At 43.5% G+C, this 24,590-nt stretch overlaps 1 protein-coding gene across 1 annotated transcript in view; it reads left to right on the forward strand.

Annotated features, from left to right (window-relative positions):
• ADAMTS20 (ADAM metallopeptidase with thrombospondin type 1 motif 20) overlaps positions 1-24,590 on the forward strand; it is a 3,636,702-nt gene that overhangs the window by 3,521,667 nt on the left and 90,445 nt on the right. The window contains exon 38 of the mRNA XM_044087413.1: positions 15,534-15,638. Coding sequence (XP_043943348.1) covers positions 15,534-15,638 — 105 coding nt within the window. The remainder of the gene's footprint in view (positions 1-15,533; positions 15,639-24,590) is intronic.

Below are 24,590 nucleotides of genomic sequence, written 5' to 3' on the forward strand. Positions count from 1 at the left end.
CTGTAAGTAGTGGTCACTAAAGAAGGTGTTTGTACTCTCAAGCAATCACATAGTAGACATTCAGAGTTTCATATCACAATAGTTTTATTTATTTTTTGTTAGCTTAGTCAGGGAGAACAGGCAAGGATGTCAGTGTAGGATTATGGCAAACTGACATGGAGACAGTTGGCTGAGATCTGCAAAACCAGAGGACTGGTGCATGCCATCCTGACTAAAGGGGAAATTATTGCAGCCTTAATCACAGCTGCATCACAGACTAGCAACCAGGAAAACAGCCACACTGGCCTTGGGGATGTACAGTTCCACTTTTCCTCAGAGGACTTAAAAATCCATCTGGAATTAAAGAGACTTGAACTGGATGCCAAACAGTTGGAATTAGAATCAGCAGAGCAAATGCGGCATTTGGAGGCTGAAGAAAAAGGGAGACTGAGACATCTGGAAGCTGAGTAAAATGAGGGTCAGAGACAACATGAAAAGGAAATGCTGACTCTTTGCCAGGGTCATAGAGGTAATGGGGAAGGGAGTAACCATACCACAGAAGCAATAAGGGTCAGTAAATTTCTTTCTCAGCACCAAGAAGATGATAATTTTGATAGTTTTATTCATAAACGTACACAAACATAATGTTAATCAAGGGCACTGGGTACAGTTCCTGCCCCTTAATCCATGGTAGAGCTGTAACTGCTATTTCTAAATTGTCTGATATTGATTGTTTAGAATATAACAAGGTAAAAAAATGTTTATTAGAGTGTTTTAAGTTAACACCAGAAGCTTATAGAAAAAGTTTCCTGAGCATAGATGCAAGGCAGATGAAAGTGTGTGTGATTATATTGCTGAGTTATGCACTTATTTTCATAGGTGGTTGAGTGGGTGTCAGGCCACCACTTTTAAAGGGCTGGCAGACCTTTTGGTGAGGGAACAAGCCCTTAGTACTTTGCCTGAGGATATGAGAATCTGGTTGGCAGATAGGGAATGCAATACCAAAAATGAGCTGGTGAAAAAAGGGGATCTCTACTTAGCAAGCAGGGCGTCATTGCACAGGAAAGGGATACCCAGTGCTGCACATGGATATAAGGGAACCCATGGTGGGCAGCCTAAGCCACCCCAACAGAGTCCACCAGCAACAGGGGAAGTCACTTGTTCAGGTACACAGCCAGGAATCAGGGGTTACGTGTTTTAAATGTCAACAGTGGGGCCATGTATCATATAGAGGTCCACAGAGGCAAGGTGGAGAACACAAGATAGGGTAGCCAGCAAGTGGGAATAACAGAATGCCTGTGGTAAGTTGTCTGGAGACAACAAGGGTAGTAAACTACTACAAGAGGTTATATCCTGTCTTAGTAGATGGGAAACGGGCCACTGCTAAGAGAGATACAGCCTCTGACCTAACCATTGTGAAGCCTGCAGTGGTTAAAGAGGAGCACTACTAACTTGGGTGGTCTACTGCAGTCAGAGCTTTAGGAGAGACCCCATTTCAAATACCTTTGGCTAGGGTTTACCTTGACTGGGAGGGTGGAAAAGGAAGCAAGCAAGAAGGTGTGTTTGAGGATATCATTGTAGATGTCTAGATAGCGAATGATTTTGATAATGCAGAACCTTGTGTGCATGCAGTGACATGCAGTCAGGCTTGGAGACAGGCATGTGGGTCTAGTAGCCTGGGGGGGTCCCAGACAGACCACACACTTGAAGCCAGGACTGGTGAGGTGGCTACTTCAGGGAGGGAGACTGAAGATGAGCCACAGCTGCTGGTGTGTACTGATGTTCCCTTAGACAGAGTGACTGCAAGGGCAGAGGTGAGTAGTAGTACCCAGGCTGACAGTGAGGCGCCGCTGTCAGAGGATACAAGACTTCCTGTAGAAGGGGAGCTGGGAAGGTTTACAGAGAGAGAGTGAGGTTGAGACAGGCCCCGCTCTGACCCTACATTATAAGGCTTGAGGGAGGCAGCTAAGGAGGTGCCTGATTCTCAAGGAAAACGGGATTCTGTATACTGCAACAAAGGGTTACTGTATAGAGAATGGACCTCTGAGGGAGGACTGGAGGGTGAGAGAATACAGCAGTTGGTAGTGGCCAGAGCCTACCATCTGGCACTTCTAGTCATAACCCATGACATTCCCTTTGCAGGTCATATGGCCGTAAAGGGTACCAAGAGATGTATTATGCAGAACTTTTATTGACCTGGGATTGCAAGGGATGTAATAGGGTACTGCAGGACCAGTGAGCAGTGCCAAAATGTAGGCAAGGCCGGAGAAAAGTTCAAAGCTCCTTTGGTGCTTTTGTCTGTGATTGAGGAGCCATTTCAAAGGGTAGCTGTGGATATTGTGGGGCCCCTGAGAACCCCATGTTCCACAGGGAAGAAGTATATCCTAGTGGTAGTAGATTATGCTACCAGATACCCTGAGGTGGTGGGTCTGTCCTCCATTGAGGCAGAGAAGGTGGCAAATGCGTTGCTAGAGACTTTCAGCATGGTAGGTTTCCCAAGTGAGATACTGACTGACAGAGGTGCCAATTTCATTTCAGACCTACTGGCTTGTCTGTTGAAGTACTGTGGGGTGAAATACCTAAAGACCACTCCCTACCATCCCCAGACTAATAGTCTTATGGAGAGGTTAAACTCTACACCAGAGACCAAGCTCCAGGCATTTGCAGACCAGTTTAAGAGAGAATGGGACAAATGTTTGCCCCATCTGCTGTTTGTATACAGAGAGGTACCTCAGGAATCCACAGGTTTTTCACCCTTTGAGTTGCTGTATTGGCATCGGGTGAGGGGAACCTCTAGATCTGATTCGTGATGAGTGGAAGGGTGAGTGTGAATCCCACAAGGAGTCTGTCTGTCTATTATGACAGGAATGCTTGAACCAGAAAGTATGCTTTGGGGCAGCAGGTTATGGTTCTCATTCCAGTCAGAGCAACCCATATGCTGATAAGATCCCATTTTTAAGCGTTTTGTGGATGACATTTTTTTGATTTGGGAGGGTGCACCACAAGATCTACATAACTTTTTTATGTATTTGAATAATGCTGTTGATTTTCTTAAATTTGAAATGCAATTTTCTGCGCAGTCCTTGAATTTTTTTGGACATACACCTCTTGAATGCTGAACATGGGATACAAACTAGTGTATATAGGAAGGATGTTCAGGTTAATAAATATCTTCATAAGAGAAGTATGCATGCAGGGAGAGCATTTAAAAATATTCTAGAGAGTCAATATTTGAGAGTCAGTAGACTCAATACTGAGTTTAATGTATGTAATACTCAGATGCAGGAACTGTTTGGAAACTTTTTGGAGAGGGGCTATAATGCAATGGAAATTGAGACAGCTAGGAGGGAAGTGCTGGAGAATAGAGATTCTCTTGCTAAACCTTATTTTTCTGCTCAAGAAGATCTTGATGTTAATAACTGTTGCAAGGCTCAACCCCTTAGATACCTAATGACATACAGTAGAATTAGTAAAACTGTTGAGAATGTTATTAGAAAGAATTGGTTTACTTTAAAATCTATACCTGGCCATGAGAATTGGCTTCTGGAACAACCTCTGTTTAGTTATAGAAATTGCAACAACTTAAAACGCTTGTTATGTTATAACAATTTTGCTTTGAATAAAGTACAAGGCAGTGAATTTAATAAAATAGGTACATTTCCGTGCTATAATTGTTCTTGCTGTAATAGTATTAATTAATGTCCTGAGTTTATACATCCTAATAGTGGTAGAAAGTTTACCTTCCACTGTACAGCAACATGTAATACTTCTAGTATTATATATCTTGCGACATGTAAAAAGTGCCTAGGTTTTTATGTGGGAAAATCAACTAGGCGATTAAAGGACAGAATTATTGAACATAGGTCCGAGATCCGTAGGAATGTTTGTAGCAATTCACTTGCTTGCCATATTTCCCAGATGGGTGCTGAACATGAATTTGATTTTAGAGTTATATCTATAGTTTACTCTTATATTAGGCATGGTGACCATAATAATATTGTGGACACCAAGGAATATGAATGGATAGTTAGGCTTCAAGCCGATAAAGGTCCAGGATTGAACAAGCAGGTTACTTTGAAACCTGTCTTAAAAAATAAACAAAGGAAAATTAAGAAGAAATGAAATATATGTATATATCTGTTCCTGTTTTTGTTCTCTGTTTCTTTAAGATTTGGGTGTTCACTCTATTTAATTAATGGTTGTGTCACATGTTTTTACTGTAAGTACTAGTTTGAGTTTTTAATTTTTGTAAGACACTGAGGAAGGATTATTTGTACATCCAAAAGCTTTGTCACTTTTAATAAATTGTGTTTGGCTCAACGTTGTGGAGAGAATACTTTTTTGTTGCTGTTGCTTTTGTACTTCACTCTCCACTTTACCACTCTTTCTACCATTTTTGTGATTGATCTCATTCCATTCAGACACAGTAAACTTGTAGGCAGCCTGGGAGGGACCCTTCAAATTGGTAAGGACGGTCAGTGATGTTAACTACATGGTAGAACTTCTAGGCAGGAGACAGGGCCATAAACTGTACCATGTTAACATGATGAAACCTTACCATGATAGAGAGGTCCTTGTGCTGGTGTTTGCAGTGGATGGCAGGAGGAGTCTGAGGGGGATCTGGTGACTGATCTCCTCAGTGAAGCTCGGACTGACACCTCAGTGGAATGGGTAGAAATGTCCCAGTGGCTATTCCCTACCCAGGGTTGAGAAATCTGAGAAGTGTTACAAGAGTTTGGGGACATGTTCACAAGGAAACCAGGATGCAACCACCTGGTGCAGCATCATGTGGATATAGGATCCCAAAGACCTATGATGCAGGCACCTTATAGGATGCCTGAGAGAGTCAAACAGACTCTGAGGGAGGAAATACAGGAAATGTTGGAACTGGGAGTAATCCAGGAATCCAGCAGTCCCTGAACCTCCCCAGTGGTGCTGGTACCAAAGACAGATGGCAGCACCAGGTTCTGTGTGGACTACAAGAAACTAAATAGTCACATAGAGTCAGATGTTTACTCCATGCCTAGGACAGATGAAGCCCTAGAGCAGTTAGGTGGGGCTAGGTATCTGACCACTATTGATCTTACCAAGGGCTACTGGCAGGTGCCCTTGACTCCCAACGCTAGAGAGATGTCAGCCTTTTTGACTCCTTTCCACTTGTATGAGTTCACAAAGATACCCTTTGGGATGAAAAATGCCCCACTGATTTTCCAGAGGCTGGTATATCACATCCTAGCAGGAGCAGGAGGTATTGCTCTTGCTTACCTAGATGATATTGCCAACTAAAGCCATTCCTGGCAAGAGCACCTTCAGAATGTCAGGGAGGTGCTGAGCAGACTGCAGTGGGTGGGTTGAACATTAAGCCCAGTAAGTGTCAGTTAGGTATGACCAAGGTCTCTTACCTGGGACATAGAGTGAAGAGTGTAAGATCAGGCCAGAACCTGCCAAAGTGGAAGCCATTTAGGCATGGCCTTCCCCTGTTACCAGAAAGCAGGTGAGGGCATTCTTAGGGACAGTGGGGTAGTATAGAAAGTTTGTCCCCAATTATAGTACCATAGCTGCTCCCCTCATAGATCTCACAAGGAAAAACAGGCTGGATAAGGAGTGTGGACCCCAGCATGTGAGCAGGCATTCCAGAAGCTTAAAGGAGCTTTGGGAGGACCTCCTGTGTTAGCCAGTCCTGATTACAACAAATAATTTGTTGTGCAGGTGGATGCTTCAAACCATGGGGTGGGAGCTGTACTCTGCCAAGTTTTCTCAGAGGTAGAAGAGCACCCAGTGGTATATCTCAGCCGTAGAAAAGGAATGTCTAGCCATATTATGTGCACTGCAGAAACTTCAGCCTTATCTGTATGGAAGGAAATTCACTGAAGTTACAGATCACAATCCTTTAGCATGGCTACATAGATCGAGCCAGCAAAATGCCAAATTACTAAGGTAGAGCTTAGGGTTGCAGGCATTTTATATGACAGTGCAGCACAGCAGTGGTGTTAGCAATGCCAATGCAGATTGGCTGTCAGGACAGGGTATGGGGCAATGTATTCCCAGATAGGTTCATTCCTCTCGAGCAATGTTACTCAAGGGGCACTTGATAAACTAGCTTGAGTCTTTGAAGGAGAGAGAGATGTGACGATAGCAGGTACTGCCAGTACAGCTAGCTGGAATTTTGTAAATAATTATGTCATTTGTCAATATCAAAATGATTTATGCAAGATGTATGTGACAAATGTATTAGAACTGTATGTCATGTGTATATCAAACTGATTTGTACAGATGTTTCTGTTGAAAACTGCTTTTGTTTGAAATGTATCCACAGTGTGCCTTTTGGTGAGAACAGAAATGTACATGCACTACTGTAACTTTGTAAATGTAATAGAGAAAACTGGAAGACAGGAGGTTAACCTTATTCCAGCAAACTTTAAAATATATCTGAAATTAAATCGCTTTATGGGCTAGGCCATAAAGATGCTATGTCACAGGTTTCAGTGCAGGAAGCGACACAAAGTCTGTACTAGGAAGCATTCTGTATTGTCCTTGGGGTGAACTAATTACTACTGTGGAAGAGTGGAGGTATGAAACTGTTTTAACGCATTCCCTCCAGTACAACTCTTTTGAGAGTGTACCTTTAACTCCTAGTGGGTGTGGTTCCTTTAAAAATTAGGTTTTCGCCTTACAATTCTAACAAATACTCATTGACTGAGGTCATATATCAATACAATTGTGTTTGCCATCATGTATGCTTCAAGATAAAATATTCTCATCTCTTATATGTAACAAGATTTTGGAATTATTAATGCAAGTATGAACAAGTGATATTTGACGCCTGGAGGAGCAGTAGGAGGTAACTGCAGATGCACATGGAGGCATCACTCGGATGTAATGCGTTAAGACTTCCAGCACCTGCCAGAGATCTGAGCAAAAGCCCTTGTGTGTGTATTTTTACATGTAGGTGCTAATTCCTGCCAGCTTCCAGCAATGGGGGTTTGCATGGGAACTAGAAGTCAGATGATCAGAAGTGATGTCATTCTAAAAGCTATCCCAGAAGTAATATTTTAGATATTATTTTGACAAGTCTCTTAGTGAGATTGAGCATTCTGTTTTGGGCCTGACAACAAGTAGGACCATTCACCACATCATCTGCCTTACTCTGTTAAGTAAGTATAGAATAGTAACTTTCTTAGATTCAGTCAGGAATATGGTGAAGCTTAGTTTAGATATTGTTTTTCTTTATTAGTTTGGGTCTGTCCTTCAATGTTATTTTAAATATTCCCTGTGATTTTGAACTCTGATGTCACTGTGAATATATATTTGATATTGTCTTTTTCTTTTATTTATTATTAAATGTATTTAAACCTTTCATTGTGGCTGATCTTTATAGAGATATTTAAGTTTTGAGAGTATTTGCTTATTTATTTGGTGACACTGTTTGGGCCAGTCCTAATAGTCTTGCTGTTGGTCAAACTACCATTTTATTAATATTAATTTCACTCAGTATATTGGATACTCTTGTAAGGGCCTTAAGGTAGCTGGCAGGAGTGTCTGGTGGTGGTAACTACCTTATAGTCTGGGCAGAAGGGGGCATAGCTAGTAAACCTGTGCCGGCCTTTCCCAGGTGTGTGTGTGTGTGTGTGTGTGTGTGTGTGTGTGTAAATCAAATCTCCAAGAGTGTGCGTGTCAGCTACTTGGGCAGGGACAAGAAGCACTGGTTGGACAGAGAGGGTGCTGGAGGTCTTGGCTTGGACAGTCAGCTGAGATCTCAACTCTACAGTTGTGCAAGTGGGGAGTCTTATTGGGGATCTGGAGAAAGAGGGAGAAACCATACCCAGACTCACTGTGTTCCCCATGTGCCCTTAAGGGAAATTGTACTTGATGCAGAGAGCTGCATCTGGAGATACTGTGTGTGTACTTGTTATCCTCCCAGTGAACATTCTTCACTGATGCCAGTGGTGAGGATTAAGGCTCCTTGATTAATGGCCCAGAGCTGGGGCATCACAGACACCAGGTCCTCTTCTGGTGGCTACGCACAACATCACAGTTCAACAAACATGGAGGTACAAAGTCATATCCTGTGTGCCAGTTGGCAGTGTTGGCATAGGAGCTGGCGTTACAGCATTCTCTGACTCGTCAGACATCATACATCCCATCAATGTAGAATGCTGTGACAGACAGACCAAGCAGTCCTGGACAGACTTGCATGGGTGGCAGATAAAGGCAGTGGTATTCCAAGATCTATTCCAAATATAGGGAATGCCTCATACAGATCTGTTCATCTCCTTCCAGAACAGAAAGGTGGAGAAATACTGTTCCAGACATCCTTGCAGCCATGCTTGGAGGACACGTGTATTCTCATTCCCTTGGGCAGTAATGTTCCTCTATGCATTTCCACCCTTGTCACTGATTCACAAGGTACTTCTGGAGATTCAGAGAGAAAAGCCAGAGATCATTGAGGTGATCCCCTATTGGCCCAGGCCGTCTTAATTTTCCTTCTTAATGGCATTGGCCAAGGGCAATTAAAACAAACGTACTCAAACTCTGGATATCCTCACAGAGACTCAGGGGTGACTGGTGCATCCCAGTTTGGAGCAATGTCAACTGACAACCTGGATGATTCAGTCTTGACTACGTTTAGCTAAGTATTTCATGAGGCTTTGTAGCAGGTGTTAAAGAAAGCCAGAAAACGTTTTTGTTAGAATATCTCAAGTTTGCAAGTGGATGAGGTTTTCAAAGTGGTGCCTAAATTAGAACAGGGGGTCAGTTGAGGTTAATATCCCTCTGGTCTTGAAATATTTGTGTGAACTACTTCAGGATGGCTTATTGTATATGTCCATTAAGGTGCATTTAGCAGTCATGTCTGCTTCTCTGCCAGCAAATCCCCTCTTTCTTCTTCTCTTTTGGTCAAACAGTTCATAAAAAGAGTTTTGCATGTGAGACCCCCTCTCAAGCAAATTTATCAATCATGGGATCCCAGCTGTGTTCTGTAAAAATTGACCTTACCGCCGTTCAAATTAGCAGCTCAAGCTGATCTCAAGTTCTTAATGTGAAAAACTGTTTTGCTTATTGATGTGACATTTACAAAGTGAGATGTTCTTCATTCCACATTGCTGCAGTCCTAACCATTGGGTAGTCCGCTGTCCCAGTCATATCCTCAGTCTTTTGCCGCATGGTCCGATGCAGAAGCAGTTTTAGTCAGAGTTTCAGACCGAATCAAAGTTGATGTCAGAAAAAGTGAATAACTGTATTTCTTGTGGGAAACAGATACCTCATAGGGATTACCATACCTTGTGTATACCTTGTTTATTGTTGGATGCCGCTCTTGTGCTAGATTTAACAAACGCACTATTAAGAGAAGGTTAGACTGTGCCAGGTTAGATTATAAAATGCCGTCGGATGCTCCGGCGCCCGCTTCACAAAGCGCAAGGACAAAGCAGCAAAGCCTAGAGTGGAAGAACCGACAGTCCCGGACGTCGGTTCTTTAGAAGTGGAGCGGAGGTTTTGCCAGGAGTTTCTTTGGAGTCTCAGGGAGAGACTTTATTGTTACAGGATGTGTCCTCTCAGGAGGTAGGCCAGGCTGAAGGGGCTTCTCAGGTGGCTGTTCTTCCCTCTCTTCCTAAGGTGGTTAGAGCCTCCCTTCTGTTTCCAAGGATTCTTTGAGGGGCAGGCCAGGTTTAACTTCAGTGGGGGTTTCTCCTAGCTCTTCAGGATCTTTGCCTAAAAAACATATGCTTAAAATGGCAGAGGATTTGATTACTATGATTAGAGGTTCTATGCCCCTCCTGATAAGAGGCCTAGGGTGGAACCTGAGTTTGAGAGTTTTGAGCAGTGTTAGACTTGCAGGAGTATCCTCCTTATTCTGATTCTGATGTGGATGATTCTACTCCTTCAGCTTCTCCTCCTGAGGATTTTTCATTTTCAGAGACTCTGCATTCCATGAGGGAGCATTTTAAATGGGAAGGTCAAGATTTCTCTGATTCCAGGAAGAGGCTTAGGGAATTCTTGTTTCTACCCCAGCATAGGCCTTTAGCTATACCTCCTGTTCTGAATGTGGTGGAAGATGTTTTTGCAGAGGCTTCCCTGAACCCTGATTCTTTGCCTCCTGCCCCAGTTAAACCGGATAGGTACTATAGGGTGCCTGAAGCTCATAAGTATCTTTTTAAGAGTCCTAGGGCAGACCCGGAAACTGTCTCTCAGGGGCCTAAAGGTGTTAAGGCTTCTGTTGTTAAAAATCCTGTTCCTCCTGATAAAGAGGCAAGGGCTTTGGATAGATGGGGAAAGAAAGTGTATACTTCTTCCACTTTAGCCATGACCAGTTTCACATGTTAAAATATCAAAATTATCTCCTTTCACAATTGCAGTCTAAGGTGGATGCTCTGGCGGAAGGTATTGAGTGTAAAGAGTTGCAGGATTTAGTTCATGTGTCTGAACAGGTGGGTAAGCATTCCTTGCAATGTGGTTTTGATGCTGTGCAGGCCTCCTCGAGGGTGGCTGCCACTGGTTCTGTTCTTCGCAGGCACGCCTGGTTGAGGGATCAGAATTTAGCTGAGCATGTTAAGACAAGGATTTTGGATGCTCCTTTACAGTCTGATGTGTTGTTTGGTTCGCCTGTGGAAGCAGTTTTAAAGAAAATGGAGGACAAGGCTAAGTCTATGCAAACTGTTAAAGATTTTTGCAGGTGCAGCCTCCAAGTTTAGTAGAAATTGGCCTACTAAGGGATGGACATATCCTGCTTATGATTCCCAGTCTAGGGGTAGGTCTAGACGTGGTAGGGGCAGAGCTCAAGGTTCTTTAGGCCTAGGACAGGAGTTCACCTGCTCAGACTTCTGGTGAGGGCAGGGGTCAGTCCTTTCGTAAACAGACCCAATGACCTACCTTTTCAGCTGCCAGTACATTCTCGTCTGGCAGCACCTTTGGGAGGAAGGCTGGCTCTTTTCAAAGAAAATTGGGATTTAATTACCCAAGACAGATGGGTTTTGGATATCATTCACCACGGTTACAGGTTTTATTTCCATACCTTGCCTCCTTTCAAAGGCATGCCAGACATTCCTCCTCTACAAAGAAAAGAGGCTCACAAGCAAATTTCTCTGTTACTCCAAATAGGGGCCATTCAGCCAGTTCCTGTGCCAGAAAGGGGCCTAGGATTTTATTCTCACCTGTTCCTAGTACCAAAGAAGGGGAACACGTGGAGACCAATTTTGGATTTATCTATCCTCAACACTTATCTGGACATTCCCAAGTTCAAAATGTTGACGTTACAACAGCTTTTACCTCTGCTGGGCAAAGATCACTGGATGGTAACTTTAGATCTCAAGGAAGCTTACCTTCATGTGCCTATCAGACTAAGTTGCAGGAAGTATTTGCGTTTTCGAGCTGGAAATTCCCATTATCAGTTCTCTGCATTGCCCTTTGGCTTATCTAAGTATTCACAAAGGTTCTGGCTCCAGTGATAGCTTACTTCAGGCTAAAAGGAATTCAAATCTATCCTTACTTGGACGACTGCCTGATTCTGGCTCAAGAAAAGGAAGACCTTTACAGCATTTGGAATATGTGATAGCAGTGCTAAGATGCCTAGGGTATTCTGTGAACGAAATAAAGTCCAGTCTAGTACCCTCTCAAGACATGTGCTTTCTGGGTGTGAGACTGAATACAGCAGCCCAGATGGCCTTTTAACCCCGGACAAACAAAAGAATCTTTCCATTTACTTCCATCAACTATCTCTTCAGTCCGGGCTGACTGCAAGGACAGTCCTTCAAGCCTTAGGGTTCATGGCATCTTGTATTCTGGTGCTTCCCAATGCCAAACTGCATATGAGGAAGCTGCAATGGTATCTCAAAATGTATGGACACAGCACTGCCAGGATTTGGACACTGTCATTCAAATAATACCTTGCATTCAACAGGAATTTTTGTGGTGGGCTCAGGAATGTCACCTAAACAAGGGACTCTCTGTGACCCGGCCAGAGGCGAGTCAGATTCTAACGACAGATGCCTCAGACATTGCTTGGGAGCTCATCTAAATGGAAAGTGGATACAAGACAAGTGGCCTGCCAGACTACAGCATCTACATATCAACATGAAGGAGATGTTAGCAGTCCAGTTTGCATTAATGGCTTTCAAGGAGTTACTTCTGCCAGGGCAGGTGTTGATTCTAACAGACAACACAACTGTCATGTGGTACATCAACAAACAAGGGAACACATTCTTACCCGTTGTGCAGGCAAGCAATGATTTTATGGGAGACTGCGCTCAGCTTGCAACTAACTCTTCAGGCAAGGTTTCTGCGGGAGAACAGAATTGCTTAGGAGATGTGTTAAGCAGACAAATCATGGATGAAACTGGATCTTCATGTATTTAATTGACAGTGTCATGGGGAACTCCAGACATAGATCTGTTCGCTTCTCCACTAAACCACCAGCTGCCAAAGTTTTGCACAAAGAGGTTTCATCACACAGCTTGGAAAGTGGATGCTCTTTCTTTCAGTTGGAAAAATCTTCATGTGTATGCCTTTCCACCTCTGCCTCTTCTCCCAAAGGTGCTCCTAAAGGTCAGACAAGACAAGCCAAGGATGATTTTAATAGCTCCAGATTGGCCTCGGCAACACTGGTACCCATTACTGAGGAGTCTGGTAAGGAAGCCTCCATGGCCTTTACCTTTGATTCCACACCTGTTGTCTCAGAAAGGTCACCTGCTCAATGTCAAGCTTCACTCTCTTCATCTAACAGCCTGGCATATTCTGTTTTGAAACACAGCAGGTCTCAACTTCCTCAACAAGTTTTAAATGTGATTATGGAAGCCAGAAGACCTAGTACAAGGAAAGTGAAAATGGAAGAGATTTTTATTTTGGAGTGCAGCAAAGAATTTGGAGATTTCTGAGCCTAATTTGAGTGTGGCTCTTCAATATCTTACTGAGTTATTGGACAAAGGTTTGTCTTTCTCTTCCATTAAGATTCATGCTGCAGCAATTTCAGCTCACTATGATTGTGACCCACCATTGTTTTCGCATCCTTTGTTCAAGCAATTTGTTAGAGGGCAAAGAATATAAGATCCTACTCCTGCTTGGGATCTCAATTTTGTGTTGGAGAAACTTACTCTACCACCTTTTGAGCCTCGGCTACTGCTGAATTGAAATACTTGTCATGGAAGACTGCTTTTTGTTGGCCATTACTTCTGCAAGAAGGGTTTCTGAATTGCAGGCCCTTATGAGCCTTTTGATTTTCCATAAGGATAGGGTATCATTACGTACTAATCCTTCTTTTATGCGAAGGTGGTTTCTAGTGTGGCTTTAAACCAAACTATTCATTTGCCTACTTTCTATGCAGATCCCCAAAATAAGGGGAAAAGATTTTGCACACTTTAGATGTACACAGGCAGTTGCGTTATTATTTAAGCAGGACTAAGGATTTTAGGCAGTCTCAGCAGTTGTTTGTTTCTTTTGCTTTGAGTTCTCAGGGCAAGCCTGTGTCAAAACAAACTATTTCTAAGTGGATTGGGTTTTGCATTGCATTTTGTTATTCCCATCATGGCAAGGAGATTCCAGCTGGGATTAGGCCTCATTCCACTAGGGCTACTGCCACTTCAACAGCATTTCTAAGGGGTGGCAACTAAGGATATTTTGGAGGCAGCTACTTGGAGTTCAGTGCATACTTTCTCTAAGCATTACCACCTTCCTCTCTACTCTAAATCTAGGGCTGGTTTTGCCACAGCTATTTTGCAAGGCATGTTGACAGCTCCTGCTTCCTTATGATTTGCCAGCCTCCCTTACCTCTGCTTTGGGATTCTACCCAATGGTTAGGACTGCAGCAATGTGGAATGAAGAACATAGTACAGTTTTGTACCTACCATAAATGTAGATGTTCGAGGATCCACATTGCTCCTCCTTCCCCTCTGTGTTTAGGGGTGGTTGTGTGGGTGAGGTTATACTCTTGTAATTTTGTATATATTGTACATATTTTTGGTGCAGGAGTGTTTGGTGTTTTTGGTTTTGGCCTTGTCTTTTTAGGGTCTTCTGACATCTGGGGCAAGAAAAGACTGAGGATATGCGACTGGGACAGCGGACTACCCAATGGTTAGGACTGCAGCAATGTGGATCCTCGAACATCTACATTTATGGTAGGTACAAAACTGTACTTTTCTGAGGTGCAGGCTCTCATGGTGAGACAATCTTACTTGATTTTTCCACAGGGGTAGTTTGTTACTTTCTCATCCTTCTTTCATGCCAATAGTGGTCTCAGAATTCATTCACAATCAGTCTGTTAATCTCCCTATATTCTTTCCAGAAGTTAAGAATAAGGGAGAGAGGATGCTTCATAGCTTGGATGTGCATCAGCAGACAGTACCTTGACAGAACAATACCCATTAGGAAGGCTGAAAGGCTTTTTATTTCCTTCACAGGGGCAAAGAAACATCAACGTGTCTCTAAGCAAACCATTTCACATTAGTTGTCCTGTGGTATTGTTTTTTTTTTTTTTTTTTGTTACACCCGCCATGTCAAAGCAAATCCAAGCAAGTTGGATGTATATAGTTTTATGTTGGAGTTGTCTCTGAGTGTTTTCAGCAGTGTGTGTGTGTGTGTGTGTGTGTGTTGGCGGGGGCTTTTGGTATGGAACTGAAGATGTTCCAAAACCTTGCATTTTCATCTGCTGTTTCTGCTGGACCCCTGAAAACTGAAATAGTCTTGTCCGTGGGGTTGAAAGCCAGTCCCAGTACTGCCAGCTAATTGGTTCTTCACACTCACAGACAGGCAGTGGGAGGAGTTAGGGTTACCATGTGCTCTTCTCTGCACAGGACAGTCCGTATTTAGGTGCTTGTGTCCTGCGGAAAAAAATGTAAAATGGCAAATGTCCAGAGATTTTATTAGAAAAAAAATATTTCATAAGCCTCCTTTAATAGGTGCATAAAACAATTATTTAATCTCAAACACCTAAATATTCTATGGAGCTACATAAGCAACTCAAATGCTAGAATAATACACTTTTATTTTGGCAAAAAAGTGATATTCAGTCCTTTATATTGGCAGTGGGTAGTATCTGTCCTACAAAATCGCATGTTTTCTCAAAAAGTGCCCCACTTCGGGCATCTGAAAATGTGGCAACCGTAGGAGGAGCTCGAAGCGTTAAGACTGCCAGAGGGAGGATAGTAGGGCACTACTACACAAATGCTAGTAAGGCAACATGTTTTATGAACATCTACTGTTACAGGTAAGTACATGTGCAACTGTACTTTCCCTGTCATTGTACTCTCTCAGAATTAGTGTATCTAAAGATGCAAGGGAGTTAAGGTGCAGGGTGTTTGCCACTCTGCAAATATGCTGTTTTGTGTTTATATATTTTTTATTTCTTTGTGATTTTGATGGTTTTCCTTAATCAGAAAAAGTGATTTGACGAAGGTTAGTTTTTTATGGAATTGTTATGTATATGAATGCAAGAGTGTGCATGTGTGTGTGTGTGTGTGTGTTAATACAGTCACAGAGTATGTCACAGATTTAGAGCTTTTGCAAACAGTAGAATACCCACCTTTCTCCAGTTTCTGCATATTTTATTTTCGGAATGTTTTTTATTTTAGGGGCAGTTTAGTATCAGTCTTACAGGCACAGGTTTGAGGATATCTGATTCCACAAAGTGGTCTGCAGTGGGAAATTATGCAACAGCTGACATTCGTAGGTCACAAGTAAGTGCATTACTAAATTAAATTGCATCTCAAACTGTTCTAGTTTTCAATTTTGTTAAAATTTTATGCAGTTTGTGGCTTTGGGGCTGGATTCTTCCCATGCAAACAGCAGATGCAAGGTAGGATACCACATATAGGATGTCAGTCCACAGCAGTGCATGTGTGTGCTCGCACATACAGACACATACACATAAAAAAAAGATACATGTGAACTCAAGTACACACCTTAGGACAATTTAGCTTTGCCAGCTATCCTGTCAGTGAGTCCGTGGAGTATTTGGGAGAATGGAAGAACCTGAATGAAACCTAAGTGAACATGGAGAAGGACATGCAAACTCCACAGACAAGAAACCCAGCTAAGAATCAAAGGGGATTCCAAGGGCTGTGAGACAGTAATACTAACTACCACGCTATACATGGATATATATCATATGCCATCCTTGAAATAGCTGTTCTTATGTTTTTTTTGTTTTGTTTTGTTTTTTTTACCATATGTTTGCTGTATTGCTTACTTTTGCGGATATTAGCAAGGAAAAAAAGCAAAGGAGAGTTTTCATTATTCACGTTAAAAGTAAGCAGGTATGGGGTAAATTAACCTTTGATTTGATTATTTCCGGAATTCAAGAAAGTAAGAATGAATAACATGTTGATATATTTATTCATCAGTCTTGCCAGCATGCTTTATTAATTGGAACTTTTAACTTTCAAATGGGAACTGAACATTAACCAATTCAAGTCTTTAGCCCCTTTTGTATTTACAGGTAACACTCATAGCTCCTTGTGACTTCCCTACATGGGCCAGTAATCCAGGAGTATGAATCCTCACCACTGATACTGGAGAGGGACGTTCACTTGGAATACAAATGGATGCACTCATTATTTCCAGCTGCAGACCTCTCTGCTTCAAGTACAATTTCCCTTAATAGTATACACAGAACACAGTCATCCCAGGGTCTAGATTTCTCTCTGTGTCTCTCCCCAGGTCCCCAGTATGGCTGTCCACTGGCACAGCTGTGTTCAGGATGCTCTCTGTGAAACCAAGTTATGTTCAGCACCCTCTCTGTGAAACCAGTGCTTTGTGTCCCTGCTCCAGGTAGCTGACACACACACTCTTTGAGATTTAATTTTCACACACAGATAGACCTGGGAAAGGCTGGCACAGATTTACTAGCTATGCCACCTTCTGTCCAGACTATAAGGTAGTTTCACTGCCTCCAGTCAGTTACTTCAAGGCTCTTAAAAGGGTATTAAGTTATACTGAGTGAAGTTAATATTATTACAAATGGTAATGTTGACCAAGCAACAAAGCTTTCAGGAGTGGCCATAGTTGTCACCAAATAAATATATGCAGATACTCTCAAAGGTCAAAATATTTCTTTAAAAGGACCAGCCACAATGAAAAGTTTAAATATATTTAATAATAAATAATAAAAGAACATGAAAATATGAAATATCTACTTACACTAAACACCAGAGTTTCTGTCACAAAAATATTAAAAATAACCAGCTGGAAAGATTCACAGTTACAGAAAAACAATACTTAACTATTCTCACTATATTTTTCTAACTGAATTAGAGAATAACTATCCCTGGTCATTTACTAGCACAAGGCAAGATGAAGTGGGTGAGCAGTCGTCTTCCTTTGTTAGGTTCCAAGAGCAGAGTGCTCCTGAGACTTCAGTCTCCTCTAATATTAAAACATTATTTTTGTATAGAATGACATCAAATACATCTGGTCATCTAACTTCTGGTTCCCATGCAACTCCCATTGCTAGAAGCTGGCAGGATTCAGCACCTGTGTGTTACCATACACACAGATAAACCTGTGCTCGGATCTGGTGCAGCTGCTGGAAGTCATAAAACGCTTCCCTTCTTCTTACATGAGCTAATAAACCATACTTCTTACAGACATTTCGTCTCTGGCTTCATTCAAAACTGAGAAATAACATTTTTATGGCCTAGGGCCAGTAGTTTAATTTTCTTACTGTTTTTAAAGTTTGAGATTAGCCTCTTCCCTTCCAGTATCCCCTGTCAAAACATATACATTTAATTCATTTACAATAATATATGTAGGGCAGAGTGTGGATACATTTAACACAAGCAACTTTACAAATACATTTTTAAACACAAACATATGTACAAATCAGTTTGATACACAAATGACATATAATTCTTTACTAAATTCCAGCTAGCTGTGCTGGTATATGTTACACACCCACTGCCCTACTTCTGGCATAACTGGCAGTACCTCGTATTGTCACACTCCTTATGGCATATAGATATATGCTGGGTTTCAATTCCTTCAGTATGTGACTTACCAAGTAATAATAGGCTGGATTAGAAAGGTAAGATGAAGTAAATGAAATGACACTAAAATTGTGTTCATCTAGGGTGTCCTGTTGTGGAAGTTTTAATCACTGGTTGCAACTTGTTAATATTGTCAATTTTGTATTCGTATTTTCATAACTGAGAGAGGGCTCCATGTTATTACAGGGCGTGGAGAGAAATGCTATGGTGGAAGAAAGTAAAGTATATTGTCAATGTTCACTTATAGTGTATTATACGGAGATATTTTATTTTTATTTATTTATTTTACATTTGTTGACCGGGCTAGTCCAACTGGATACATGTCCATTTTGCATCGGTGTTTTAGCATCCTAAACTATTTGGGTCCTACAGGACTTTAGCTGGACAGTTTTTAAAACTTTAGAGTGCCCTCCACACACTGTACATGTTAGGAGCTCAAGAGGAGCTCCATATAAAAAGACAGAAACACAGATTGCTGAAGTTTCAGAGCTTTTTTGCAGACATACTGAACTCCTTTGCTGGGCATTGCGAAACTGTCACTCAGCTAGCGATCCTTCAAGGCTGAGCAAAGAAGTCCCCTTTTGGGGGAAAACCTATGTATCTTATTTTCTGAGTGCTTTATAGGAAGGTTAGTATTTTTGAACTGTTACTTCTGATATAAGGGAGTTTTGTATGTAAATGGATGTGTGAATATTCTGTGTAAAATGTTCTACATTTTGATATTCCTACAGGTTTTGTAAGTGTGTGTGCGTTATAGAAACGATATTGTACTTTTGTGAGACATTCAGTGTTTTACTCACCTAAAAAGTGTTGATTATCAAACATTTTACCAATTCATTTATTCCATGGCATCTGTCTTCAGAGGTTCCTTCATGGCTTAGCCAACAGAGTAGCTACCAGTATTTACTGTTCTTCCTTGCCCCTTCCCCAAGAAGAAGAAGGAGAATGTTGTCAGAGGGTCTTTGTATGTCATGCTGGCTTCTGTAGTGCCGCAGCCACTGGTTGGTGATGCTGCTGTAGCTGCACTTGGCTCCTCAGACCACTCATCTTTTTCTCTGGTCTCTCTGATGTTACATCTATAGCCGCTAAGGACTGGGGGATATATATGTCTCCTGCTGTTGTAGGGATGCCCTTTTCTGGAGGAAGAACCACTCTTGTCAGTCTCTGGGTAAGAGGCAGGTGAAGGTCTTTCATTTAGCAGAGAAAGGGAACTTGAACCTTTAATGAGTATGTGTGCTGTGCGGTGGTCTTTTTCCAGGGAGTTTCCCAAGAAAAGAAAACTTAAAGAGTAAGTCTTGCTTTCTCCTATTTCTAGTTCTATGAACAAGGAAGACTTGCTGGGATTTGTGAGAAACGTAATTTCTGCCTTTTCTTTACCTACTGCCACTTTAGGCAGTTTCTAACTCTAAATTTTAGCAGAAGAGCAGGGTTTAGAAGAAAATTGTGTTTCAGGAATTTCTTCTGAGAAAAGTGTTGCTTCACATTTCCCTCTTGAACACTTATCTTTTTCCTAAGATCTTATCTAAGATAAGAGTTTTTTTCAGTGGGAAAAGAATGAAATTTGTATTTCACTTCATATGTATTATGATTTGTTACAGTTGGATATACCTATGTTTGCAGCTGTTCATCTTATTTTGCATTCATTAGAGAATGTTTCCACTGCTTGTAGTTTGCCTGACAATCAATCTCCTGCTTCTAGGAAGTCTGTCTGGTTATACAGGGTATCTCAGACTCCTAAATATTTGATCTGAACTACGTGTCTTCATTTGGTACTCAACCTGTGGGTTACCAGAGCCAAACAGGATCTAACTCAGGCACATATCCATCATCTGATCCAAGCTCAAAGCCCCTCCCCTTACCCATAATCCCCCTGTCTCCTTCATCCCTTCAGATCTCATTTGCCGCGCCACATGTCTGCATTGTGATCCGAGCTATGTGTGATAAAAGTTTTGGTAAGTGCTGTTTTAGTGTAAATCGTTCCCCTTTTTCTCTCTACCTACCTTCCTTACCTCCCCTACTGCTTTTCTATCAGTGTAAAACAAAAAAAAATCACTCTCTCTTTCTTTCCCTTGCGTGTATGGTCTGTGTGATTGTGAGTATGCTGGGCCTGATGATGGGACATGTCAGACACTCCCAAACGTGGCTTCAGAAAATGCACAGTGTGTGGCCATAAGCTCTTCCCCAGCCAATGGCCACACTCTGTGCATAGTGTGTCTTGGGGCAGCCCATCTCCAAACCTCCTGTTTCATCTGTGCCAGGTTTAATCCCTGGGCACTTAAGGACAGGAGAAACAAACTCATTCTTTAGAGCCTTCTTCCTTCTTGAGAGACTCAAGTCCCTGTTCCACTGGCTTCTGCCTCTGCCTTCTCCCTGGCCACTGGGACTCAAACTCCTGCCAAGTGGCCCGGGGATGGAGACAAAGCATCTAAACAGGATAGGCCAAAAAAGCGATCCCCAAATCGCTTGGCTTCGGCCCGCCTGCCACCCGAAGTTAGGTCGGCTCTGAGACTGGAGTCTCCTCCGCTCCATTCCCTTTGGTTTTCTCCAGAGCCAGAGTATCCCTGGATCCGATCACTGGCTCAGGTTTCTCCTCACAGCCCCTCCAGGCCGGTGTCAGTCTCCGTGTCCTCCCACTCCACCCGGAGCCTTAGTGAAGCGGAGATGGATAGAATAATGTGGAAATTCATCCACACCCAGATACAGATGGGAGTCTTGCCTGCCCCCTGTCCCTCAGGAGCAGGGAGCATGTAGCCCTTTTTCACCCCGATTACTCCTTCTCTGATTTGACCTTCGGTTTTGGAACCCTTAGATCCGAAGACTCTCTGGGTTGAGGGGCCGCTGCCAATGGTACCTTGTACCTTGATGCCGGCTATGACCTTGAGCAAGTTGGATCCAACTGGCTCAGATCCGATAAGCTCTCAGAGCTGTAGCCTCAGCGTCAGATCCGAGGGGTTGCTGTTGGCTCTGAGTAGTATGTCGGAGTGCAGCTTTCCCCTTGGTATCTCGGTGCCTGGAGGTTCGGCTCTGACTCCCCCGTCAGGGCAGAGGGTGACGGCTGCTATTGTCCTCTCTCAGGATGTTTGTTCCCCTTCAGCTTTTGATGTGGTGGAGAGGGTTCTTTCAATTTCTTCAAGACCTTTGACCATCTCTTCTTTGGACCCCGACCCAACTCCCTCTGTTTCTGGTGTGGTTCTGGCAATTCTTCCATTCCAGGAACATCCTGTCACCACTTTGCTTCAGGTCGCTTTCGCTTGGGAACAGCAAGATGCTGGCGAGTCCTCCCCAGAGGTTCCCACTGAGGAGGTCCCTCTCAAACCTGCATGCAAAAGGAGGCACTTAGACTCCCCACTGGAGTCTCTCACTGAAGACACCAATTTGAAGGAAGGGGAAGGTTCCCCCTGGTCACCCCCCCCCCGAAGTTGTCTCCTTCGGAGACATCATGGAACTCCTTCGCCAGCGAGGGGGGTGGTCAGCCCAAAAACCTACCTCAGACAAATCGGTGTTCCTCGAGGCATTTGGCACAGAACCCTCTATTTCCTGGGTGTCCCTTCCCGCAGATCCCTTAGTGGATCTCATTACATCTCGGGCGTGGACGTAACCGGACACAGTGAAGCCCATTCCCAAATGTCTGGATAAGGTCTTGATCCCCTCTCAGATAATTATATTGAAACAAGGGATGCTATGGTGGTGGCAGCTGCCACTAGGAAGTAGCTCACTCAGGAGAGCTTACGGTCTACCCTCCTGACCAAGAGTCAAGGGAGCTGGACTGTTTCAGAAAGCGGGTGTACGGTTCAGTGAACGTCTCTGTTTGGGCACTGAATTACATGACACATGTGATTCGACTGCAGCGAGACCTAGTTAAGGAGACTGCTGAGTCGACCTCAGAGTCCACGTCGGCAAAGGGCAAGAAGATTTTCTCCCCTCGTATGGCCATTCTAAAATCAGTTGCAAACACCTTTATGTGCCTCCTCTCCCATGCAACCGAAGGAGCTGCTAGGGCAGCTGGTACAAGCATTGCCATCAGGCGACACACCTGGCTCCCGGCTCTGTCAGTTTCAGAACCTTTCAAGACGTCATTTACCAATGCCCCATATGACAGTTTTTCCCTGCTTGGGAAGTCAATACGTGAGACTCTGTCTGCCACCGGGATCTGCTTCTCGGCCCCTCAGCGATCCTTCTCGAGGAGTCAGTGAGGGACCAAGAAGATGTGGTTTTGAAAATCTCAGTATTTTGACATTCAGGAATCACATTTCCCCGGGGGCAGAGGTGAATTTGATAGACGTTGCCCATGAGGTAGAGGGGGTCTGAGAAATTATGGGTCTAAAGAACCTTTCTTGGACAGGGCCCACTCAACAAACCTGAAGGGTTGCCCGACTGCTCGTCTTTGCAAGTAGTCAGGGGCAGTCTTTTGTTGCACCTAACGGAGTGGGAGTCCATCACAAAAGATCATTGGGTGTTACGAATTATATCCAGAGGCTATTCAATCCCCTTCCTCGAGCCACCTCCACCACCCAAACACCTCCCGGACATTCCACCCATGCACTGGGAGGATGCAGCACTGGAAATCAAAAAGCTGCTAAGAAAGCGAGTCATCCAACCCATTCCCAATCAGGTATTTATTCCAGCTTCTTTTTGGTGCCAAAGAAAACGCAGGACCTAAGACCCATTTTGGATCTATCCACCTTGAATCTGTCTGTGGCCAAGGTGAAATTCCGGATGGCCACCCTTCTATCTATCCTGCCCTTCCTGCAGGAGAATGATTGGATGTGCTCAATTGACCTCCAGGATGCGTACTATCATGTCAAGGTGGACAGATGCTCTCAGAGGTTTCTCCACTTCCGGCTAGGAGCCAATCATGATCAGTTCAGTGCACTTCTCTTTGGTCTCACCACAGCCCCCAGGGTGTTTACCAAAGTGATGTCAGTAGCAGTGGGCTCACCTGAGACTCCAGGGCATTCAGGTATTTACCTACCTGGATGATTGGCTCCATGCGGCTCCTTCCAACCATCAACTTTGTCAAGCGAGGGATTCCTTTCTTCTTCTAGCCCAGAGGTTAAGCATTACCATCATTCTCAACAAATCATCTCTGACCCCTGCCTAAACATTAGACATCATTGGGGCACGAATAGACATAATTCTAACCAAAATGTTTCTTACTCCAGACAGAATACACAGTCTGAAGCTACATGTTCTTTGCATTCTTCAAACTCAGTCTCCGAAAGCAGAAACAGTGTTATGGGTGTTGGCGTCCATGGTGGCCACAATCAGTCTCTAGCCCTTGGCGTGTCTTCACATTCGGCTCCTTCAGTGGACACTTTCGGTACAATGGTCCCTGTTAGATCTTCCATTGACAAACCCTGTCCAAATCTCTCAAGGGTGCAGGGACTCTCTTCAGTGGTGGATTCTTTCCTCGGACCTGGTTCAGGGACGTCCCTTTCTCCCACCATTTCCCATGGCCACTGTGACTATGGAGACCTCCCAGCTGTGGGAAGGGGCACTGCACAGGAAGAACAGTTCAAGGCATGTGGTCCCTCTACGAGACCATATCAACGTCCTGGAGATGAGGGCAGTGCTTCAAGCATTGCAGACTCTCCATGCCCATCTTTCTTCAGCAACGATTGCTATCCAGATGGGCAATATGTCGGTGGTCTGATACATCAACAAACGGGGGGGGGGGGACCATATCATATCCCCTTTGTCATGAGGCCATGAGAGTATGGGAATGGGCGATCTCCACTATCCGTTTTCTGGTGGCAACGCGCATTCCGGGGAGGTCCAACATTGTAGCGGACAGGCTCAACAAAATCTATTCTGGTGCCTCACGAATGGTCTCTGAATCCTTCAGTAGCAGAACAAATCTTTCACAAGTGGGGTCAACCTTGCTGCAATCTTTATGCCTCTCCTTCCAATGCGAAATGCAGTGAGTTATTTGCTCTGAACCCCCTTCAGGGGGAAGCCCCCAGAGATGCTCTGATTCATGGTTGGCCTCCTGGTCTTCTGTATGCTTATCCTCCTCTTCCCTTAATATCAACATTTCTTCATAATGCTCGCAGGCTGGGGAGCTTAGTTATCCTCATTGCTCCAATCTGGCCTCGCCAAGTCTGGTTTCCCTGTCTGAGGTCTCATCTGGTGACTCCACCATGAATGTTGGATCTAGTCCCGGATCTTATATCTCGCCCCTCAGGGATTCCCCATCCAGACCTGGACAGTCTAAAGCTCACTGCTTGGCTGCTCCAGTTCCCATGTTAGTCAGGACTCCCGGATTATCCTCTCCCATAAAAAGAATTATATTGGCAGCTCATAAGTCTTCCATCAGAAAAGTGTACTCCAGCAAATGGAAACGTTTTTCTATCTGAGCCTCTCAGCACACATTAGATACTTTCATGGCTCCAGTTTCTGCGGTGTTGGTATTTTTATCTGGAATTTTTCAACAAGGTGCCAGTTTTTCCTTCAGTCAAAGTTCAACTTGCAGCAACTTCTAATTATCATGTGGGGTTAATATGGTTTCCTTAGCATCTTCAAAGATTTGTAAGGCCTTTTTCAAAGGTACTTTTCGTCTTCGACCCCCAGTAAAGGACCCTACGCCACCGTGGCACCTTACCCTAGTTTCACCTCCCTTTGAACCTGCAGCTTCAGTGGATGTAC

Source organism: Protopterus annectens, chromosome 11.part0, assembly GCF_019279795.1.
Source record: "Protopterus annectens isolate FY-2018-M chromosome 11.part0, PAN1.0, whole genome shotgun sequence".
Lineage (NCBI taxonomy): Eukaryota > Metazoa > Chordata > Ceratodontiformes > Protopteridae > Protopterus > Protopterus annectens.